The sequence below is a fragment of the Crocuta crocuta genome, unplaced genomic scaffold, assembly GCF_008692635.1.
Source record: "Crocuta crocuta isolate KB4526 unplaced genomic scaffold, BGI_CrCroc_1.0 scaffold219, whole genome shotgun sequence".
Lineage (NCBI taxonomy): Eukaryota > Metazoa > Chordata > Mammalia > Carnivora > Hyaenidae > Crocuta > Crocuta crocuta.
The window spans coordinates 6,016,393-6,039,629 of NW_027551572.1; the positions used below are offsets into that span (position 1 = coordinate 6,016,393).

Here is a 23,237-nt window from a genome sequence, read left to right on the forward strand (position 1 = left end):
GAGCCACTCAGGGCCCCATGTGTGGTTTTTGTTTTGTTTCGTTTTGTTTTTAAAGTAAACTCTGTACCCAGTGTGGGACTTGAATTCATAACCATGAGATCAAGAGTCCCATGATTTACCTAATTGAGCCAGGCAGGTGCCCCGGTTCAAAATCTCTTCAAATTGCATTTTGATCCATGGGTTATTTAGAAGCGTGTTTTTTAATTTCCAAATATTCTGGATTCCCAAATTTACTTCTGTTGTTGATATCTAATTCTATTGATTTTAGAAAACATACTTTGTAACTTCAGTTCTTTTTCATTTATTGAGTTTTATTTATTTATTTATTTTTAATATTTTTTATTTATTTCTAGGAGAGAGAGAGAGAGAGCGTGAGCAGGGGAGGGTAAGAGAGAGAGGGAGTCACAGGCCGAAACAGGCTCCGGGCTCTGAGCTGGCAGTCAGCACAGAGCCCGATGCGGGGCTCGAACCCACGAACCGCGAGATCATGACCTAAGCGAAAGTCGGACGCTTAACCGACTAAGCCACCCAGGCGCCCCTCATTTATTGAGTTTTAATTTATGGTTTACCCTAGAGGTCCCTAAGCTTTTTCTTTAAAGGTGAAGCAATAAATACCTTCTGTTTTGAAATACAGCTATGTATGTTCTTTCTAACCATGGTAAGATTTGGCCCATGGGCCGTTGTTTACTAATTTTTTTGCCCAGCGTATGGTCTTGCTGGAGAATGTTCCATGTGTACTTGAAAAGAATGTGTATTCTGGTGTTTTGGGGTGAAATGATAGCTAACTACTAGATAGGTCAAGTTAGTTGATAGAGCTCTTCAAGTTTTCTCTATATTTGCTGATTTTCTGTCCAGTTGCTCTATCCATTATTGAGTAGTTTTGAAATTTCCAACTATTTTTATTGAATTGTCTATTTCTCCCTTAATTCTCTCAGTTTTTATTTCATGTATTTTGAGCCTCTGTTAGTTGTGTATTTGTTTATAATTGTTAACATCTTCATGAATTAACAACTTGTCATTATAAAATGTGCCCTTTTTTCTCTTGTAATCTTTTGTCTTAAACTATATTTTTTCCCAATTGTTTTTTATTTTGGTACTGCTTAAACTCATCCTTTGACTTACAGCTTTTGAAGCTAAAATGTTTCTGTTGTACATAGCATATAGTTGGATTTTTTTTATCCAGTCTGACAATCTCTGCTTTTTGATTGGAGTGTTCAGTATATCTACATTTAATGTTAATTATTGCTGTGATTGGATTTATGCCTCCCATTTGCTGCTTGTTTTCTATATGTTGCTTTTTCTTATTCTCCTTCTTTTGTTTTTCCCTTGCTGCCTTCTTTTTTATTTTATACTTAAGTTTATCTTGAGAGAGAGAGCATGCATGTGTGCTCAAGGAGGGAAGGGGGCAGAGAGGAGAGACAGAATCCCAAGCAGGTTTCTCACCATTAGCACAGAGCCTAATGCGGGGCTCGAACTCAAGAACTGTGAGATCATGACCTGAGCTGAGATTTTAAGAGTCAGATGCTTAACTGACTGAGCCACCCAGGAGCCCCATTGTCATGTGTATTACATCCTTGGATATTAGAAGCCAAACATTGGTTTTATAATAATTTTTTTATGCAATTGTCATTTAAATCAGTTGAGAGGAGAAAAGTGAAAAAAATTATACCAACTTTTACATTTATCTTCATAATTATCAGGGTTTTTAATTCATATAGATTTGGGGTATCATGTTCTTCTAATCTAAAGAACTTTTTTAGTATTTCTTACATGGCAAGTTTATTAGCAACACTTTTCTTTGATCTTATCTGAGAATATCTTTATTTCACCTTCATTTTGAAGGCTAATTTTGCTGGATATAGAATTCTTTAGTAGTTATTTTTCTTTTAGTACTTTACGTGTATCAACCCACTGACTTCTAGCCATCTGTGGTTTCTGAGGAGTTGTTTTCCTCTTGCTGCTTTCAGGATTTTCTTTTTGTCTCTAGCTTTTGACAGGGTCTTTATTTCAGTTTTGTTCATTGTTGATTTCATCATCTGTGTACATTCCTAATAGACTATAATTTCATACCAAACTGATATAGTGATAGAATTTCACTTACCACTTTTAAGCCATTGTCATATATTAATAATTACATACATACAATATTAATGTCACATGGAAACATTAAGAAGGTGTTTAGTACATATGGAGTGAATGACTAGAGGATTGGATAATGACTCTCAGAATTTTAAAACATTACCTCTTGCTCAGACTTTTTTTTTTTTAATAAACAGCTTTATTGAGATATGGGTACATATTCTACAATCACTTAAAGTGTACAATTTTTGAAGTGATGTTTACAGTGCAGCCATTACAATAATCTAATTTTGGAATATTCCATTCTCCCAAAATAGAAACCCAGTACTCCTTAGCAGTCACTCTTTTCTTCATTCACCCCCTACCACCGATACCCCTCCAGCTCTAGGCAAGCACTAACCTACTTTAGTCTATAGATTTGCCTAATCTGGACATTGAAGTCATATAATAATATGATGCTTCTTTCACTTGGCGTGTTTTCAAGGTTCATCCTTGTTACAGAATAGATTAGTACTTCATTTCTATTGCCAAAGAATATTCTATGGTGTGGATATACCAAATTTTATTTATCCGTTTATCAATTGATAAACATTTGGGTTGCTTCTACTTTTTGCCTCTTATGAATAGTGCTACTGTGGATATTTGTGTACAAGTTTTTGAGTGGACCTGTTTCATATCTCTTGGATACATACCTAGGGGTAGAAATGGTGGAAAATGTGGAAACTGTTTACCTTTTGAGGAACCACCAGATTTTTTTCCAAAGTGGCTGTACCATTTTACATTTTGACCAATAGAATGAAGGTTTCAATTTGTCCACAGTTTGATCAATATTTGTTACTGTCTTTTTTACTCTAGTCATTCTAGTGGATGTGGAATGGTATTTCATTGTGGCTTTGATGTGCATTTTCTTGTGGCTAATGATGTTGAGCATCTCTTCATGTGCTTATTGTCCCTTTGTATATCTTCCTGAGAAATGTGTGTTTAGATCCTTTGCCTGATTTTTAAAAAAATTTTTAGTGTTTGTTTATTTTTGAGAGAGAGAGAGATAGCTTGAGTGGGGTAGGGGTAGAGAAAGAGGGACATACAGAATCTAAAACACCTTTGCCTGATTTTGAATTGGGTTCTCTTTTTCTTATTGAATTGTAAAACATTTTTATATATAAAATCTGGGTACAAGTCTCTTATATATATAACTTGGAAATATTTGCTCCCATTCTGTAGGTTGTCTTTTCATTTTCTTAATGGTATCATTTGAGCACAAAAGTTTTAAATTTTGATATAGCCCAATTTATCCTTTTTATTGTTGTTATTTGTGCTTTTGGTTCTACTATCTAAGAAGCCATTGACTAAGCAAAGGTCATGAAGATTTATTTCTATGTTTTCTTTTAAGAATTTTATAGTTTTAACCTCCCCCACCCTTTTTAAGTTTATTTATTTATTTTGAGAGAGCGCGCGCACAAGTGAGAGAAGGACCGAGAGAGAAGAAAAGAGAGAATCCCAAGTAGGCTCCATGCCCAGTGCAGAGCCCGACATGGGGCTTGAGGCTCGATCTCATGCCTGTGAGATCATGACCTGAGCCAGTATCAAGAGCTGGACACTTAAACGACTGAGCCACCTAGGCACCCCTAATTTTGCCCCTTACATTTAGGTTTATGATTGATTTTGATTTATTTTTGTGAATGGTGTGAGGAAAGGGGTCCAACTTCATTCTTTTGCTTGAGATCCAGTTGTCCCAAGTACCATTTGTTAAAAGACCATTCTTTCCCTCATTGATTTGTTTTTGAACTCTTCTCAAAATGAATTGACCATAAATGTAGAGGTTTATTTTTTTTTTAATGTTTTTTTTTATTTATTTCTAGGAGAGAGAGAGAGAGACAGCGTGAGCAGGGGAGGATCAGAGAGAGAGGGAATCACAGACTGAAACAGGCTCCAGGCTCTGAGCTAGCTGTCAGCACAGAGCCCGACGCGGGGCTCGAACCCACGAACCGCGAGATCATGACCTAAGCGAAAGTCAGACGCTTAACCGACTAAGCCACCCAGGCGCCCCTGTAGAGGTTTATTTTTAACTCTCAATCCAGTTCTATTGATCTCTTCTTATGCCAGTACCATACTGTCTTGATCACTGTAGCTTTGTAGTAATTTTTGAAATCAGGAAGTGTGAGTCTTCTAACATTTGTTCTTTTTAAAGATTATTTGGGCTAGTCTTGGTTCCTTCCATAACTGCACGAATTTTAGAATAAACTTAATTTCTGCAACAGAAAAGGCTAGCTGGGATTTCGATAGGAATTGCATTGAATGATTTGTAGAGTATTGTTACTGTAACAATATTAAGTCTTCTGATCCATGAACTAGCTCAGAATTTAGTATTCTTTGTTTCAAGCCTTCTACTGATCAGAAAGCAAGAGCTTAGAGAAGGGAGGTGCTTGCCCATGGTCCTATATCTATGGATGACAGAACTGTGTCTCAAAATGATTTTCTTTGTGCAGTAGTCTTTCTACCCATCATGTTTTGCTGTTTCCTTGTCAACTACTTAGTCTAATGTAGATAAGAGACAAACATAAAGGAAGATCTATGCTATTCAGATGCAGTGAAGAAAGGATCAAAATCATAATGTCATTTTATTCTTAAAAAAATTTGCTTTTGTGGAAGCAAGAATTTTTTTTAATTAGGTGAAAGAAGTATGGCAGACTATAAATGTTACTGGATTAGAGTAAGGGAGTTATGAGTTTTATAAGCCTTAGCTATCAGTGAATACTTGCTTTTGGAATTGATTATCCAACTTGAACCTCCTGTTTATATAGCTGCTTTAATTGAAAATAAAGTTGGGACGCCTGGGTGGTTTAGTCGGTTAAGTGTCTGACTTTGGCTAAGGTCATGCTCTCATGCTTGGTTCGTGGGTTTGAGCCCCGTTTTGGGCTCTGTGCTGTCAGCTCAGCCTGGCGCCTGCTTTGGATTTTGTGTCTTTTTCTCTGCCCCTCACCCTCTTGCACTCTCTCTCTCCCTCTCTCTCAAAAATAAACATATTTTTAAAAATCGTTTAAAAAGAAAACTAAGATGCATAGTATAATACCCATGAAAAAGTCTACATTTGAAAGGAGTAGCTCTAGGGGCGCCTGGGTGGCTTAGTCGGTTAAGCGTCTGACTTTCGCTTTGGTCATGATCTCGCGGTTCGTGGGTTCGGGCCCCGCGTCGGGCTCTGTGCTGACTGCCAGCTCAGAGCCTGGAGCCTGTTTCAGTCTGTGACTTCCTCTCTCTCTGACCCTCCCCTGCTCATGCTGTCTCTCTCTCTCTCTCCTAGAAATAAATAAAACATTAAAAAAAAAAAAAAGAAAGGAGTAGCTCTAATTTTACAAATACTATAAAATTTTATTTGGCAAAGATAATAGTGCTATTGTTTGATTAGTAAGGAATAATCCTTTCTCACTGTAACTTTTGCCTTGTAAAATTATTTTAATAATATTTTTTCTTTTTTTTTTTTTTTAATATTTTATTTATTTCTAGGAGAGAGAGATATAGTGAGCAGGGGAGGGTCAGAGAGAGAGGGAGACACAGACTCTGAAACGGGCTCCAGGCTCTGAGCTGGCAGTCAGCACAGAGCCCGACGCGGGGCTCAAACCCACGAACCGTGAGATCATGACCTAAGCGAAAGTCGGACGCTTAACCGACTAAGCCACCCAGGCGCCCCAATGCTTTTTCTAGCCTAGCATATATATTGAGATCTCAAATGATGAAGGAATTATGTTGGATAAGGAAAATGTTATTCTCCCTTTTCTTTAGCGGAAGATCCATCCAAAAGTTATGTGAAATTAAGAGACTTTGTGCTTGTGAAGCTCTGTCAAGATTTGCCCTGTTTTTCCCGGGAAAAGTTGATGCAAGGATTCAATGAAGAGATGGCAGTAGAGGCACAACAGAAATTCAAAATAAATAAGGTATTTTTATTCTATGGATGAAAAACATTTCAGTTTGGAAGTTTTCTTTCTTTTTTAAGTATGCAACTTAAACATTGCAAATACATTAAGAATAACTGTGTGAGAAGTAGCAGTGGTTGAGAGTACAGGCTCTGAAGCTAGATTGCCTGGGTTCAGATCTGGTTACAGCACTTGCCCTATGACTTAAGGCAATTTAATTTCCTCATTAATAGAATGGGAAGATAATTGATTTTATGGCTTTTTAAGTATAACAAGCAGAACAGAATGGAAAATATCTTATTTTTGCTTTTTAAGAAAATGTTTGAAATGATAAAATAGTTAATCCTTCTGGTGATGGTATTGGTAGGGGGAAGGGCTGGAGTTAAACACTTAACTTTTACTTTATGTACTTGTATATAGAATTTTAAAGTAGTAAATATCCTAAAATAGGTACAGAAGAACTAATCTGGGAGTTCAGAGGAGGGAGTTTAGTTTCTTGTATTTATGTATGTAGAGGAATCAGAGTTTTTCATGGGAGGGAGATGCATCTGATCTCGGCTTTGAAGAATGGGTAAGATTTGGATTATGAAAGTAATGTGAGATGAAGGGTATTCCAATAAGGACTATACTTGATACTGTTGACTTGGGAGATCTCATCTAACTCTCCAATGCAGCGTTCCTTCTGCACTCCAGCACTATATGTAAAAGTTTCTTGGTCACTGATCTTCAACAGCTTAATTTCAACTGAAACTTTCTATCTTCTCCTGCATTAAAACACTTTAATGACTTCCTAGTTTTAAGATAAATATGTATTTTAGAAATATTTGGTATATCCAGACTTTATTAAAATTAAACATTTAGAGAATTTATTTTTTCAGTAGCTCAGCTTTTAAAAGAGAATATGAACACATTTTTTTCCTTTAAGAAAAAGAATTTAAAACTTAATATGAAACACAGAGCTAGTCATAATGTGGACCCTGCCAACCTTGGTAGACTCATTTTCTTACCACTTTTCTACATGCTGTGGCTTTATTAAACCTCTTGCTATTTCTTATATGCTACATCTTTGTTCCTTTCAAGTCCGATTACATTAACTATTCACTTTGCCCTTGATACCCCCTTTTCCTGTTCCTCCATCTTTGCCGTGCCAGATATTACTCATTTTTCAGGCGTAGCTCAGGTGTCCCCTCTGGAATATTCAAACGTCATCTTCTCAATCAACCTATAATTGACCTCTCCCCTGCCTTCAATAAATATATATATAAGCGAAACAAACAGAAAAACTGTGGGCTACTCTTTTGGCTTCAGTGAAACTAAAACTTCTTTTGATACCAAAAACTTGATTTTCCTATTTCTTTGTTTCTCTTTGTCTTCTCACTGCCCTTTAACTGTCGCTGTGCTACAGGGTTCTGACCTCTCCCTCTTCACTGTTTATGCTTTCCTAACCAATCATGGTTTTAACTTTTGCCTTATATACTGATATTGCTTAAATCCTCACTCTTTTAAACTAGAATTTTCTTCAGATTTATATGTTCTGCCTCCTGAATCTCTCCTAGGCTTTGAAAACTTACTATCGTCCCACATGCTCCTCCATATCCAGTCTTTCCTCTTCTGTATTTCTAGAATCCTTGTTCCATTAGTAATCTTACTTACGCTGTCTTAGTTCATGGCTTCATCATTTTTTGCCTGATTTAATAGCTCTGATTCCTAATTGGTCTTTCTACCCTTTTTGATACCATTTATATGTAGCTGAGAGAATGCTTTTCTTAAAACTTATACTTGTCATTTTGCTCATCGCCCCATTTAAAATCTGTCACCTACTAGATAAAAGCCCAGCTCTTTAATAGTGTGTAAGCCTCTATGTAAGCACACTCTGCTATATCCTCACTTCTACCCACTGTTTTCTTTATTTTTTTTTCTTAAAGTTTATTGTCAAGTTGGTTTCCATATAACACCCAGTGCTCATCCCCACAAANTAGGGATGCTTAGCATCGTTTCTTGTGTCTGTTGGACATCTGGATGTCCTCTTTGGAGAATTATCTGTTCATGTCTTACTGCTTTTCAATTTGTGCTCCAACAATGTCAAGCTGCTTCAGTCCTGCATGTGTGTTGCATGTGTGCACTCGTACACACACAGTGCCTTCCCTTCTTTCTAGGATGGCATGGTCCCCTCCCTTTAAGATTTAGCTCAGGTTTTGTTTCCCATGAATCCTCTTCTAGCATTTACCCCATTCCCAGGCTACACTACCATTATACCCTATGTATATTTCCATCATTAAATTAACCACTCCTCAGTCATTTGTGTTATCATTAGGCTGCGACCTCCTTGAAGACAGAGACTATCTTTTATTGCTTTTCATCTGGTACCTAGCACAATTTCTGGCCCATAGCAGATATTCAGTATATCCTGTGTTCTTTGGGAAAAGTGTCACTATTTTGAAATTTGAAAGTGTTCGTGTTTTTCTTTTGTTTCATTAAGCAACATGCTAGACGAGTTTATGAAATTCTTCGACTACTGGTAACTGACATGAGTGATGCTGAACAATACAGAAGCTATAGACTGGACATTAAAAGAAGACTGATTAGCCCATATAAGGTAGGACTTTGCAGAGTCTTAAACATTATATTTTCGTCACTATTTAAAAATGGAGAAGAGAGGCACCTGACTGGCTCAATCGGTAGAGCATGCAACTTGATCTCGTGGTTGTGAGTTTGAGCCCCACGTTGAGGGTAGAGTTTACTTAAAATTAAATAAATAAGTAATAAAATAAAAAAGAAGAAAGTGTAGCAATTGCCAGTGTATGGGAGAGTCCACATCAGTTTCCTATATTAACTTTTACAAAAGTGAATACATTCTTCCAATTAGTTATAAGAAGTCTTACTGTCATAATTTTCCAGTGTAAGCTATAAATCTGTTTTCATTCACTTAGAAACTAATCCAAGGATAGTCTACTCATGGTTACTCTCTATTTCATTTGTTTGCCCCCTTTTAAAAATGTGAATGCCCAGACTTTTCCTTAATAAATTATCACGTTAGCTTTTTCTAAGTCTCTGGTTTCCTAGTTGTCATATATATTATGGTTGCCTTTGCTTCCCTCTTCCTAAATATGACCTTGGTTGTAATTTTTAACCTCTATACTTTACCATAGCTGAAACTGCAACATAATATTACTTCTTACTTTTTTAACATTCTTTCTTCTTGTTCCCTACCCCCACCCTGTTTTCTTTATATCCCGTAGTTTCCTCTAACTCAGAAACTTCCCCTCCTAGATCAGGTTTGTCCTCATCATCATGTGGCTATTATTAAGGTAGATATTGCCCATGCCAGCCTCTGAGAATGGGGATTTCCTATGATAGTTGCAGTTGCACAGTGAGCTGATTGGGGAGAATATTTGTTAATTTGTTCAATAAATAATACTGACATGTGTTTGCTACATTTGTATACACCATACCTGTAGCCCAGTACAGTGCAGAAGCTGGGAACAAAAATGACAAATCCAAAAGTTTTCTGACTTACAGACTACTGTCTGCCTATAAACAGGTTGTAATACATTGCAATATTCTCTCCTCCCCAAAATTGTTCAGAGTTGCATTTTATTCTTTGATGTTTATCAATTCAGAAACATCAGACAATTGGTAAAAATGGTGCTTTCCAAAGGTTTTGAGTTTTAAAGTAATATTAATTTGTCAACTAGAAAATTTTTTCACGTGTTTAATATTGAAAGAGAGTGCATGCACGTAAGTNGTCGGACACTTAACCCACTGAGGCGCCCCTAGAAAATTTCTTTATGGGAAATTTGGGCATATAGAACCATATAAGTAGATATGATCATGGCAGCATCAGAGTACAGGCACACCTCGGAGATGCTGTAGGTTCAGTTCCAGACTACTGCAATAAAGTGAATATCGCAATAAAGCAAAAATTGCAATAAAGCAATTCAAGTGAATTTTACGATTTTCCAGCGCATAAAAAAGTTATGTGCCTATTTATCCAAGGTGAGGACGTTCTAAACTGTCAGATTTTCAGTGTCTAAACAAACTATTCTCTTCATTAAAAAAAAAAAAGAAAAAAAAAGTTATGTTTACATTTTACTGTATTTTGCTAAGTGTACGATAGCATTATGTTTTTTAAAAGAACTGCACATATCTTAATTTAAAAACATTTTATTGCTAAAAAATGCTAAACATTATCTGAGCTTTCAGTGAATCATAATCTTTTTGCAGGTAGAGTGTCTTACCTTGATGTTAATGGCTGCTGACTGTGATCAGGGTGCTGGTTGCTGAAGGTTGGGGTTGATTGTAGTAGTTTCTTAAAATAAGACAACAGTGAAGTTTCTCACATCAGTTGATTCTTTATAGCATGTGATGCTATTTGATAGCACTTGATTTACAGTAGAACTTTTTTCAAAATTGGGAGTCAGTACTCTCAAACTCTTCTACTGCTTTATCAACTAATATTCTAAATTCTTTGTTGTCATTTCAACAGTCTTCACAGCATCTTCATCAGGAGTAGTTTCCATCTCAAGAAACTACTTTCTTTGCTCATTCACAAGAAGCAACTCCTCATCTGTTCGTGTTTTATGATGAGATTGCAGCAATTCAGTCACATTTTCAGACTCACTTCTAATTCTGGTTCTCTTGCTGTTTCTTCACTGAAGTCTTATATCCCTCAAAGTAATCCATGAGAGGTAGAATCAGCTTCTTCCATATTCCTCTCAAGCTTGATATTTTGCCTTTTCCCATGAATCACGAGTGTTCATAATGGCACCTAGAATAGTGAAACCTTTCCAAAGGTTTTCAGTTTACTTTACCTAGATCTGTCAGAGGCATCATTATCTATGGCAGCTGTAGCCTGATGAAATGTATTTCTTAAATAGTAAGACTAGAAGATCAAAATTACTCCTGAGTTTATGGGCTATAGAATAGATATTGTGTTAGCAGACATGAAAACAACGTTAATCTCATTGTACATCTCCACAGAGCTCTTGGATAACCAGGTGCATTGTCAGTGAGCAGTGATATCTTAAAAGGAATCCTTTTTTTCTGAGCAGTAGGTCTCAACAGTGGGCTTAAAATATTCTGTAAATTGTGTTGCAAACTGATGTGCTGTCATCTAAGCTTTGTTTTCCCCATAGATCTAGCACAGGCAGAGTAAAATTAGCATAATTCTTAAGGGTCCTAGAATATTTGGAATGGTCCTTGAGCACAGATTTCAGCTTAGTCACCAGGTGTATTAGCAACAAGAGACTCAACCTATCCTTTGGAGCTTTGAAGCCAAGCATCTCCTCCTCTTCCAATAGAAAGTTGTTTTGGTACTCCTGGCTTGCTAAGTTAGAAGGGAATGTGACACTTGACCTCTGGGTTGTGGGTTCAAGCCCCACGTTGGGTGTAGAGATTGATTAAATAGATAGATAGACATTTTTTTTTTTTTAAAGAGGGTTGTTTTGTCTATTTTGAAAATCGGTTGTTTAGTATAGCCACTTTCATGAATTATTTTGGCTAGATCTTCTGGATAACTTGCTGTAACCTCTACATCAGCACTTGCTGGTTCAACCTTGCACTTTTATATTATGGAGATGACTTCTTTCCTTAAACCTCATGAATCAACCTTGGCTAACTTCCAATTTGCCTTCTGCAGCTTCCTCACCTCTCTCAGGCTTCAGAGAATTGAAGAAAGTTAGGGCCTTATTCTGGATTAGACTTTGGCTTAAGGGAATGTTGTGGCTGGTTTGATCTTCTATCCAGACCACTAAATCTTTCTCTATATCAGCAATAAAGCTGTTTTGGTTTCTTATGTGTCTGTTCACTGGAGTAGCACTTCCAATTTCCTTCAAGAAATTTGTGTTCACAACTTTGCCTCTTTGGCACAAGAGACCTACTTTTTGGCTTATCTCAGCTTTCAGTATGCCTTCTTACTAATCTTAATCATTTCTAGCTTTGGTTTAAAGTGAGAGATGTGCAGTTCTTCCTTTCACTTGAACACTTGGAGACCACTGTAAGGTTCATTTAGTATTGGCCTAATTTCAATATTGTTGTATCTCAGGGAATAGGAAGGCCCAAGGAGATACACCTGGTCAGTGGTACACTCAGAACATACACAACATGGGGCACCTGGATGGCTTAGTCAGTTGGGCATCTGACTTTGGCTCAGGTCATGATCTCACAGTGTGGGTTCAAACCCCACATTGGGCTCTCTGCTGTCAGCACCAAGCCCGCTTTGGATCCTCTGTTTCCCTTTCTCTCTGCCCTTCCCCCTTTCACACACTCTCTCAAAATAAATAAACATTTTTAAAAAACATACACAACATTAAGTTTACCATCTTATATGGCTCAGTTTGTGGAGCCCCAAAATGATAGTAACCACCACAAATATAATGAAAAAGTTTGAAATACTGTAAAAATTACAAAAATGAGACACAGAAACATGAAATGAACAAACACCATTGGAGAAATGGTGCCGGTAGACTTGCTTGATGCAGGGTTGCCACAAACTTTCAGTTTATAAGAAGAATATCTGTGAAGTACAATAAAATGGGGTATGCCTGTATTAAAAAACTGTTTTAGTAAAGTAAAATGTATTAAAGTATAAATGTATTAAATCATGTATCTCATGATTAATGTTTTACATAGGCAGATGTAGCACATGAGAGATGATGAATTCTAGGTGTAAGTCCCAACTCATGCCAAATAGGAATTTCTGTACTTCATAAAAGCAAGTATTTTTTACTCTTAAAAAACGGTAATGATTTTTTAAATTAAGTATCTCACCTATCAAACAAGTCATCTATCTGAAAGACCACTGAAAGCTTTATTAAATTAAATCTTTAGGTTTTCAACATTGCTGAGTACTACCATCCTTGCACTAAAGCTCACACACAGATTGCAAATTCTTCAGATACTTGCTTGAGCCATATATATAGTAATGTAACTTTAATAAGTTCAGTTATCCAGTATTCTATCCCACTGAGAAAACCAGGAAAGCTTGAGGGCCCCCCTTCCCTCCTTTAGGTTGATAGTCCCAGTGCTTGGGATGGGAAACCTACCACAAACTTAAAGAAAGCCTAGAAATGAGTTAAATGTCCTATAGGCATAGGAGAAGTGCTGTTATTTTTTTGATGAATGTGTGCAGATGATTTTCTTCCAATTTGTCATTCCAGTCTGATATTATGTACTTTGTTATTACAGCATTCGTAAATGTAAAATTATATTGAAGAATAAAGTAAAATTGTTCAATATGATTTAGAGTTTTTTTCAATCTTTAAATGTATGCCCAATGGGGAAAATTTGGAGTGTAAAATTTACGTATTTACTTCCAAGTTTTATGAAAAGATTATAATTTTGATTGTCACTAAATTATTACTGAGATATGAAGTAATTTATTGATTGTTAGCAAATTACACCAGTTCTGTGTACTGGTGTAATTTATTTGAGGAATCAAATTTACCTATCATTCTAATTTATTTTTGAGACAGAGAGTATGAGTGGGGGAGGGGAGGAGAGAGAGGGAGACACAGAATCCTTAGCAGGCATCAGGCTCTGAGCTGTCAGCACAGAGTCCAACATGGGGCTCGAACCTATGAACCATGAGATCATGACCTAAGCCGAAGCCGGATGCTTAACCAACTGCATCACCCAGATGCCCCTAAGGTTTACCTATCAGTCTAAACACATTATCCTCCTAAGAAATTATTTGGGTAGCTATTAGAAGTACTTGTGCCTTACTTTAAAAGTTTTAAACACTGATAATTCATTTTTATCAATGCCAAAAGAGGAAAAATAACCTATATTAACTAGAATCATTTTTTAAGCACAAAAAGAAATTCCCGTCTCTAGTACATAAATAATTTTAAGTGTTCAAGAAAACTTACATTTGAACAATGTAGCTAACAAAGGAAGTATCGGTGTAGCTGATTGGTTTTAGCATTAAAGCTTTTATTAGTGTTTCACAGCAGTATTTTAATTCTTAATTGCTTTGCAAATATAAAATTTATATTTTATATAAAATTTTGAAGTCTGGTTCTTTTAGAAATTGTGTGATTGTTGACAACTTATTAACACTTGGGTATTAGGCTTCCCCTTCCATAATATGGAAATACCTCCATAGTTAAGAACGAACAGAAACAAATGCAATACAGTGGTGCATGTTTTAAAAGACGTCTTTTGGAAGGTCTTTGGAATTAATGTGCTTCTACACCACTATTATTTTAAAATTCTCCCAAAAGAACCTTATCTCTGTACTTCACAAAAGTTACTGACTAGTTCAGCCAATAGCAATTAAAGAGCCCTTAGAGGTGGTAGCATTTTTGAGGTTATATTTGTAAGCCCTCTTGGAACCTGTGAAAACTAGACAAGAAGAAAGGATTATTTTCTAAAAATAAATTCATATTCAAACCAAATGTTAACATAAATAAGTTTATAATAATGCCATCTTTAATTTGTCTTGATTAATTAAAAATTATGAACTGCCAGGGCACCTGGGTGACTTGGTTAAGCATCTGATTTCGGCTTAGGTCATGATCTCACGGTTTGTGAGTTTGAGCCCCACCAGGTGACCTTGAGACCCACTTGAGCTCCACACTCTTCTTCTCTCTCTCTCCCACTCTCTCTGCCCCTCGCTCACTCCTGTGCTCTCCCTCAAAAATAAACAGGGCCACCTGGGTGGCTCTGTCAGTTAAGCATCTGACATCAGCTCAGGTCATGATCTCGTTCCCCATGTCAGACTCTTGCTGACAGCTCAGAGCCTGGAGCCTGCTTTGGAATCTGTGACTCCCTGTCTCTCTGCCCCCCACCCCCCTTGCCCCGCTCAAAAAACAAATAAATGTTAAAAATTTTTTAAAAAATAAATGAGTAAATAAAAAAAGGAATAAATTATGAACTGCCCTAATCTATGAAGGAATTAAGTTCTTGTTTTTAGAGGGAAAAAATTATTCTGAAGCTTATAGAGGTCTATTCCAGTCTTCAATTCTACCTTTCATTGTTTCATATGTTCTCCCAATGTGTGTTTCTTTGCTGGATAGAGATGTTTCCTAAATCAGTTTGGGTTTTTTATTTATTTACCCATTCTTTGAATATTTATTTTTGAGAGAGAGAGAGAGAGAGAGAGAGAAAGCATGTGGGGGAGGGGCAGAGAGGTTGGGGGACAGAGGGTCCAAAGCAGGCTCTGTACTATAGCAGAGAGCCTGACACAGGGCTTGAACCTGGGAACCGTGAGATCATGACCTGTGCCAAAGTCGGATGCTTAACTCATCGAGCCACCCAGGCTCCCCTTTTTTACCCATTCTTTGAAAGACTAATTTTTTTTTTACAGAAAAATGCATTTTTATTTATTTATTTATTTTTTTACAAATAGTTTATTGTCGAAAGACTAATTTTTAATATACATATAGAGAGTGGAATATATACAGTTTAAGGAATATTAAAGGTTAATATCTTAATTTAGTTATTTTTAAAATTGAATCATACCTTACATGTTCATGAGGAGCTCAAATAGTTTTTTTATCCATAAAGCTATTTATAGGCATTTTTTCATTCCTGTGTATTTTAGAGCTCTTAAATTCATAGATTTTCTATCATGTCAAAAATTACAATACACTTTAATTCTGACATCTATCTAAAAGAACTAAACAATGAAGAAATTGAATATGGTGAGGAGGGGGAGATAAATTGGAGATATAAGCTCAGATTTTAAAACAGCATAATAATTTAAAACAGTACGCTAGGGCACCTGGGTGACTCAGTCCTTTGAGCGTCCAACTCTTTATTTTGGCACAGGTCATGATCCCAGGGTCCTGGGATTGAGCCCCTGTTGGGCTCTGCACTGAGCATGGAGGATGCTAAATAAGTATAGTATATTACTGGCACATGATTCATTTTATGGGTTATTTGAAACAAAATTTGATAGTCTAGAAATACTTAAGAATTTAATATGATGGTTCTGTTATATATAAGAATTTAATATGATTGGAGGTATCTTAAACAGGGGGGATCAATTATTAAATAAACATTATAACTGGTTAGCAATTTAGAAAATAGCTTCTATTCCTCTCACACACCACACTAATTTACTGGTGAATTACCCTTTAGTTCCTGAACTGCTTTTTTAAGTTAAATGCCCTTATATAGTATAGTCAATAAGTTTTACAGCAGAAACAAATCATTTCTCATCCATGTAATTGACAGAGTAAAAAGTACACTGTCTTCATGGGTTTTAGGAACAATAAATTTGAATTTTCATCAGTTCTCTAGAACTTTGATATTCAGAGTGTGGTCAGTAGATCAGTAACATTAACTTCACTTAGGAGCTTGTTAGAAATCAGAATCTTGGGGTGCCTGAGTGGCTCAGTCAGTTAGGCATCTGACTTTGGCTCAGGTCATGATCTCACAGTTAGTGGGTTCGAGCCTTGCGTCGGGCTCCGTGCTGACAGCTCAGAGCCTGGAGGCTGCCTCAGATTATCTCTGTCTCTCTCTGTCTCTGTCTCTGTCTCTCTCTCTCTCTCTCTCTGGAGCCTGCCTCAGCTTCTCTCTCTCTCTCTCTCTCTCTCTCTCTCTCTCTCTCTCTCTCTCTCCCCCCCTCTCCCTCTCTCTCTCTCTGCCCCTCCCCGCCTCAAGCTCTGTCTCTCTCTGTCTCAAAAATAAATCAACATTAAAAAAAGATGGGGCGCCTGAGTGGCTCAGTTGGTTAAGTGGCCGACTTCAGCTCAGGTCATGATCTCACAGTTGTGGGTTTGAGCCCTGCATTGGGCTCTGTGCTGACAGCTCAGAGCTTGGAGTCTGCTTCAGATTCTGTGTCTCCCTCTCTCTGCCCCTTCCCCGCTCATGCTCTGTCTCTGTCTCTCAAAAAAATGAATAAATGTTACCAAAAAAAATTTTTTTAAAGAAAAGAAATGCAGAATCTTGCCCCACCCCACACCTGTTGAGTCAGAACCTGGATTTTATCAAGGTCCCCAGGTGGTTTGTGCACATTAAAGTTTGAGAAGCACTGCTTTAGAGGGGCATCTTACACTAATGAAATTAACTTTTTAAATTTAGGATTACAATAGCAACAACCTATTTACTAATAGCTCCACCAATTTAGACCCAGTATCAACCTGTTTTTGTAGTGTCAGAAAGGCTTATCTCCAAACTTTATTTTTGTTACCTTGCTTTAAAAACATGTATTTATCGGGGCACCTGGCTGGCTCAGTTGGTAGAACATGTGACTTTTAATCTCAGGGTTGTAAATCCAAGCCCCACAATGGGTGTAGAGCTTACTTTAAACAAATAAATAAAATGTGTGGTTATAAATTTAGCTGTATTTTGAGCTTTTTAAGTAGTAATCATGACACATTTGCCTAGTATTCCAAAATTATTAGGGTTCCCTTTAAGGGACATTTATTAGTGTTTAGGATGGATTTAGGTTTTTTTAAAATTTTTATTTAAAAAAAAATTTTTTAGAGGGTTTTTGTGAGCAGGGGAGAGGGTCAGAGGGAGGATAGGTGAGAGAGAATCTTAAGCAGGCTACACGCTCAGCACAATCCTTTGTAGAGCTCAATCCTACAATCCTGGGATCATGATCTGAGCGAAATCAAGAGTCTAATATTCTCTGACTCTGCGCTGGCACCTGGGAGGCTACTTGGGATTCTGTCTGTTCCTTCCCTGCTTGCACATGCACATGTTTGCATGCTCTTTCTCTCAAAATAAACATTAAACAACAACAACAAAAAGAGAGTCCAGTGCTCAACCAGCTGAGCCACCCAGGTGCCCCAGGCCTTTTTTTGTTGTTGTTAATTGTCTTTTGAAAGGCAGTTAGATATAGAGACTAAACAATATAGACTTCCAGTCAGATTGTTAGGGTTTGCATCCTGGCTTCTCCTAGTACCTCTTCTTATATCTTGTTTTTTCTTCTGTCAATTGTAGAAAATTAAAATTAGACTACCTATCTTACAGAGTTAGAATTACATGAGTTAATATATTTGATTTTTGATTTTTTAAAAAAGTTTATTTCAAGAGAGAAAGCAGAAGTAAGGAAGGAGCAGAGAGAGAGAGAGAATATCCCAAACAGACTCCGCACTATCAGTGTGGAGCGCTACACAGGGCTCAAACTCACCAACTGTTAAATCATGACCTGAGCTGAAATCAAGAGTCAACATTTAACCGACTGAGCCACCCAGGAACCCCTGATCTTTATGTACATGTTAGCTCTTTAGTACATACTCTAGTAAAAGAGGATTAATGTATTAATCTATAATATTTGCCCAAAATGTATGAAAGTTTCATGCATCACAGTGCTTCCTGTATTGCAGTGTTGCCACTTATCCAGGAGTCTTGGAGTCATTCTTTTTTTTTTGGTTTTGTTTTAAGTTTTTATTTATTTTGATAGGGAGTGAGAGCAAGCACCAGAGAGGCAGAGAGAGAGGGAGGGAGAGAATCCCAAACAGGCTTTGCGCTGTCATCGCTGACCCCAGTGTGGGGCTTGATCTCACGAACCTTGAGATCATGACCTGAGCCAAGATCAAGAGTTGGACACAACCAACTGAGCCACCCAGGCACCCCTTGTAGTCATTCTTAATTCCCCATATCACCCAGTATTTTCTTCCTAAATCTGCCCTTTCCCCTCCATCTCTGTTCCTATTGACTTGGCTTCTCAAGTGAGAGGCTTTCATCATCTCGCTTAAATTTTTGCAGTAGCTGCTAACTTAGTCCTCCTGTCCCATCCTCAGCATTATTAACACAGTATTATTCAGACACAGTGCCTGGCTTAAAAGTTGTTACTGGCTCCCTACTGGTTCATCATGAGTTTCTTCTCAGTAAAATGGGGAGGGTTTAATAAGATAATATATGTCTGGATAGTAGAGATTCTGTAAGTGCTAGTTAATATTGTCTTTTTAAGATGTGACAGTTTTTGGTTTATCTTTCTGAAACTCTTCAAACAGTTTTGGTTAAAATAATATATGGTCCATAAGTACATTTTAAGGAAACTTAGAAATGAATTTAGTGGCAGGAAAAAGGCAGTTTGGAATTTAAATTAATGTAATGAATTAATGATTGAATAGTGAAATGAAGAATAATAGCACTTAATCTCGGTTGTCTTTTTTCAGTTAATGTATTTATTTATTAAAGACATAATTTGAATGTCTATACTGGCCACTTCTCTGTTAATGCTTTGGAGAGGGGGGTGTTAGTGACATATATATTTACCATCAGTCGACACAGATTCCAAATTTTCTAGTTAACTCCATTTAGAGGGTTTGTAATTCAGGCCTCCTTAAGGGAAAAAACCTTTAAAACATGTACTTAGGCATCCTTAAGGAAAAAAGCCATATGGGACAAATTTGGGCATATTCCTACTCTTTATTTCTGACAGTGGAGACTTAAAATTCTAAGAATATAAAGAAATATATCTTCTTTCTTAGTCTAACCAATAATTGTGTTTGTTGCTTAGAAAAAGCAGAGAGATCTTGCTAAAATGAGAAAATGTCTCAGACCAGAAGAACTGACAAACCAGATGAACCAAATAGAAATAAGCATGCAACATGAACAGCTGGAAGAAAGTTTTCAGGAACTTGTGGAAGATTACCGACGTGTAATTGAACGCCTCGCTCAAGAGTAAAGGTTTTTCTGCTCTGTACAGGAAGTTTGCAAATTTCTGTACATTGTGTTGTGGAAAATCTGATGATGACTTTAATCTTAAAATCTTGTAACATTGACTTACATTAAAAGCTATCTATCTTATCTTTAGTTGAATATTTTCTTTTGGAGAGATTGTATATTTTAAAATACTGTTTAGAGTCTATGAGCATATATTACATTTAAAAAATATATAGCTTCTGAAATATCACTGCAATTGCTTCCCTTCCTAACAGTATAATAAATGCATAGTTGTGATATGCTAATGTGTGATATGATTCTTAAGTACTTAGGATAAATTTTTTCAGTCTCATTAAAAAACTTGAGGTTTGCACATCATATGATACTCTCTAGGTCTACTCATGTCACAGATCGCTTTTCGGCTTTTATTATCATTCGTCCCATATAGAATCTTTGCTTCTAAGATTTTACATCTGTCACCTTTAAAACATATTGAAGTTCTTCCTAGTAATCGTTTTTCCTGTGTGATTTCTCCAAATAGGAAACATTCCTAGTAAGATTTGTTTTATTTTAAGTAAACTCCTCTATTAACTGCTCTCTGGGGGTAGGTGGGTTAAAGAGACAAAAGAAACTAGATACAGCCTAAAACATTGACATCACATATTAATTGAAGATAATTTAGAAGTTAGCATAAACAAAAATAAACTTTCTTTTAAAAAGTTAGCAAAACACTTTATAAAACATAATGTAAAATAATAAGAAATCAGCTTATAAAAGTCAGTTTACACACCATTATTGAAATATATCTTGTGTAAAATGAGGTGTGTATCTGTTCTGATTTGTTATACGGTTATGAAGATGCTGAAATCCAATAGGGGAAAAAACAGTAAATTACTATAGTCTTACTTTATTTTCTATTAGAGTATAAGTAATTGCTTGGTACAGAATCATTAAAAGTAAAAGCCTGGTGTTTATATAATGTGTGCCTGTAAGTGAAGTATTGTATAACATCAAAAATGGGATGTAAGTTGAACTTTACTTTTAAAATCTGATTTGTTCAGTGCTTAAGGCAAAATCCTAACTTGGACAAGTACTATCTTGTCATTAGGTCAGTTTTCCTTCAGTAAAACCTGTCAAACATAGAATCAAAGTAACCAGTACCCTGTGGACACAAAATAACTGAGGCCAGCAGCATAGCAGCAGCACTAAGCCACCCCCTTAGAATTAAGGTGTTGCAAAAGTTTTAGTCTCATCTCAGAAGCTTGTATATAGATGAAACTGGTTGAAGGGCACCTGGGTGGCTCAGTAGGTTGAGCATCCAACTTCAGCTCATGGTTTGTGAGTTTGAGCCCTGCATGGGGCTCTGTGCTGATAGCTCAGAGCCTGGAGCCTGCTCTGGATTCTGTGTCTCCCTCTCTCTGACCCTCCGCCACTTGCATTCTGTCTCTCTCTGTCTCTTAAAAATAATAAATAAACATTAAAAAATTTAAGAAAAACTGGTTGATTCCTGAGAGTATGTACACAGTTTGCTATAGATAGAATGAACTAGTTCAGTTTTAAAATCCTTTCTGAAAATATATGAAAATTTGCTTTTCACCTAAATTTGCAAATTAAAATTTTTTTAATTAAAAATTCAGAATCAAGGGGTGCCTGGGTGGCTCAGTCAACTAAGCGTACGACTTAGGCTCGGGTCATGATCTCACAGTTTGAGAGTTTGAACCCCACATTGGGCTTTGTGCTGACAGCTCAGAGCCTAGGGCCCATTTCAGATTTTGTGTCTCCCTTTCTCTATGCCCCTCCCCCACTTGCGCTCTGTCAAAATAAATGAATAAACCTTAAAAAACAATTAAAAAATAAAATTCATAATCAAGGGGCACCTGGGTGGCTTAGTAGGTTAAATGTCCCGACTCCTGATTTTGGCTCAGGTCATGATCTAACAGTTCCTGGGATGGAGACCTATGTTGGACTCCACACTGGCAGTGTGGAGCCTGCTTGGGATTCTCTCCCTCTCTCTGCCCCTCCCCTATTTGTGCACATTTTTTCTCTCTCTGAAAAATAAATTTAAAAAATTTAAAAAATTCACAATTGATACCTAAAGATGAGCTCTGAGGGGTGGGAGTGGGAGGCAGTACAATCGAAACAAGTTATCTTTCAGTATACTTTTTTATGTAGAAACCAGAAAAATCCAGTGGGATACCAATTTCTGTACTTTTTTTTTTTAAGGAATGTTCTGTGATCTGTTTATAGATTTTAAAAAATCTGGTTTAGCATTAATCTTTGGGACTTGAAAGGCTGTACCTTCATTGGATTTAGAAAGGTGAAAATCTGATAGATCTGGACCTTGTGTAGTATAAGTAAATACTAGGATGGGTGTGTAGGACAATATATGAACCACAGCTACCCTCTAGGCCCTAGTGATCACTTTCCACCTTCCAGTAGTAGTCATCACCCGTTTTATCGTCCATACACACATCTACTGTAATTACTTGTTGCCTTTACCTCTTTCCCTGATCTTCCCCACTCCCCCAACTCCATCACCCTTAATTTTTTTCTCTGTCCTGCAAAATTGCATTTTCTCCATAGGTAAAAAACATGTTTCTTTCCTAAGCATCAGGTTTTTCATCTGTAAAATGAGGTTATACTAGAATTCTCTCTAGACTCCTGCCCTGCTCTAAGATACATGTTTATCCTTTTCATATCTTTTCTTCTCACTCTTACTGCTTTTATACCCAACTGTGAATGTGGATGTAGTATGCAAAAAATAAAAACATTTTTGTAAGTCACACAAAATTCAGCTTACATATTCAGCCACATAGGATGAGTTTATGTGTCAGAGGGGAAACCATGTCTCTGATTGTTTCCAAATTGCTGGGGCCCCAGCTTGATGTATTAGAACCTTGTCTATTCTGAAATTTATCTCATCCACAGCCATCCTTGCCTACTAGAGGAAAGTGAACAGCAAAGCACTCTGTATCGGAAAATGATTAGAATCATAGACCTTAGAAGACAAATGATTTAATTCTTTTAAGTTCATTCTTAAGCTCTTTTTATTAGAAATTAAGTCAGTTTAACAGTATTAAATAGTGATTAGGGGCGCCTAGATGGCTTAGTCGGTTAAGCGTCCGACTTTCACTTAGGTCGTGATCTCGCGGTTCGTGGGTTCGAGCCCCGCATCAGGCTCTGTGCTGACTGCCAGCTCAGAGCCTGGAGCCTGTTTCAGAGTCTGTGTCTCCCTCTCTCTGACCCTCCCCTGTTCACGCTGTCTATCTCTCTCTCTCCTAGAAATAAAAATTTTAAAAAAATTTTAAAAAAATAGTGATTAAATAATAAAGTACCCATAATTCTTCCTTCTAAATGAAACTATTTTACATTTGTATGGTATTTTTGTATATACATTGAATATAGCAATATTTTTAACATTTCCAATGTTTAAAATGGTTCTAACAGATGGACAATATTTCATATTGTATGCATAATAAACTATTTAGGTTTTTTATTATAATTCAAATGAATTGTCTGTGTATATATATTTTTGTATCTGTTAAATCATTTCCTTAATATAAATTCCTGGGAAATGTAGTTACTGAGTCAAAGGGTAGGAATATCTCTATGGCTTAGTTACATAAACATGCCATATTTTCCATAATGGCTTGTAAATAACTAACATGAATGTGTGCACTAGTT

At 36.6% G+C, this 23,237-nt stretch overlaps 1 protein-coding gene across 3 annotated transcripts in view; it reads left to right on the forward strand.

Moving 5' to 3' along the window:
• HAT1 (histone acetyltransferase 1) overlaps positions 1-19,697 on the forward strand; it is a 66,637-nt gene extending 46,940 nt beyond the window's left edge. For all 3 annotated transcript variants that reach the window (XM_077751193.1, XM_077751194.1, XM_077751195.1), the window contains exons 9-11: positions 5,857-6,008; positions 8,467-8,583; positions 19,408-19,697. In XM_077751193.1, the coding sequence (XP_077607319.1) occupies positions 5,857-6,008; positions 8,467-8,583; positions 19,408-19,575 (437 nt within the window). In that variant the 3' untranslated portion in view covers positions 19,576-19,697. The remainder of the gene's footprint in view (positions 1-5,856; positions 6,009-8,466; positions 8,584-19,407) is intronic.
• Positions 19,698-23,237: the final 3,540 nt, after the last annotated feature.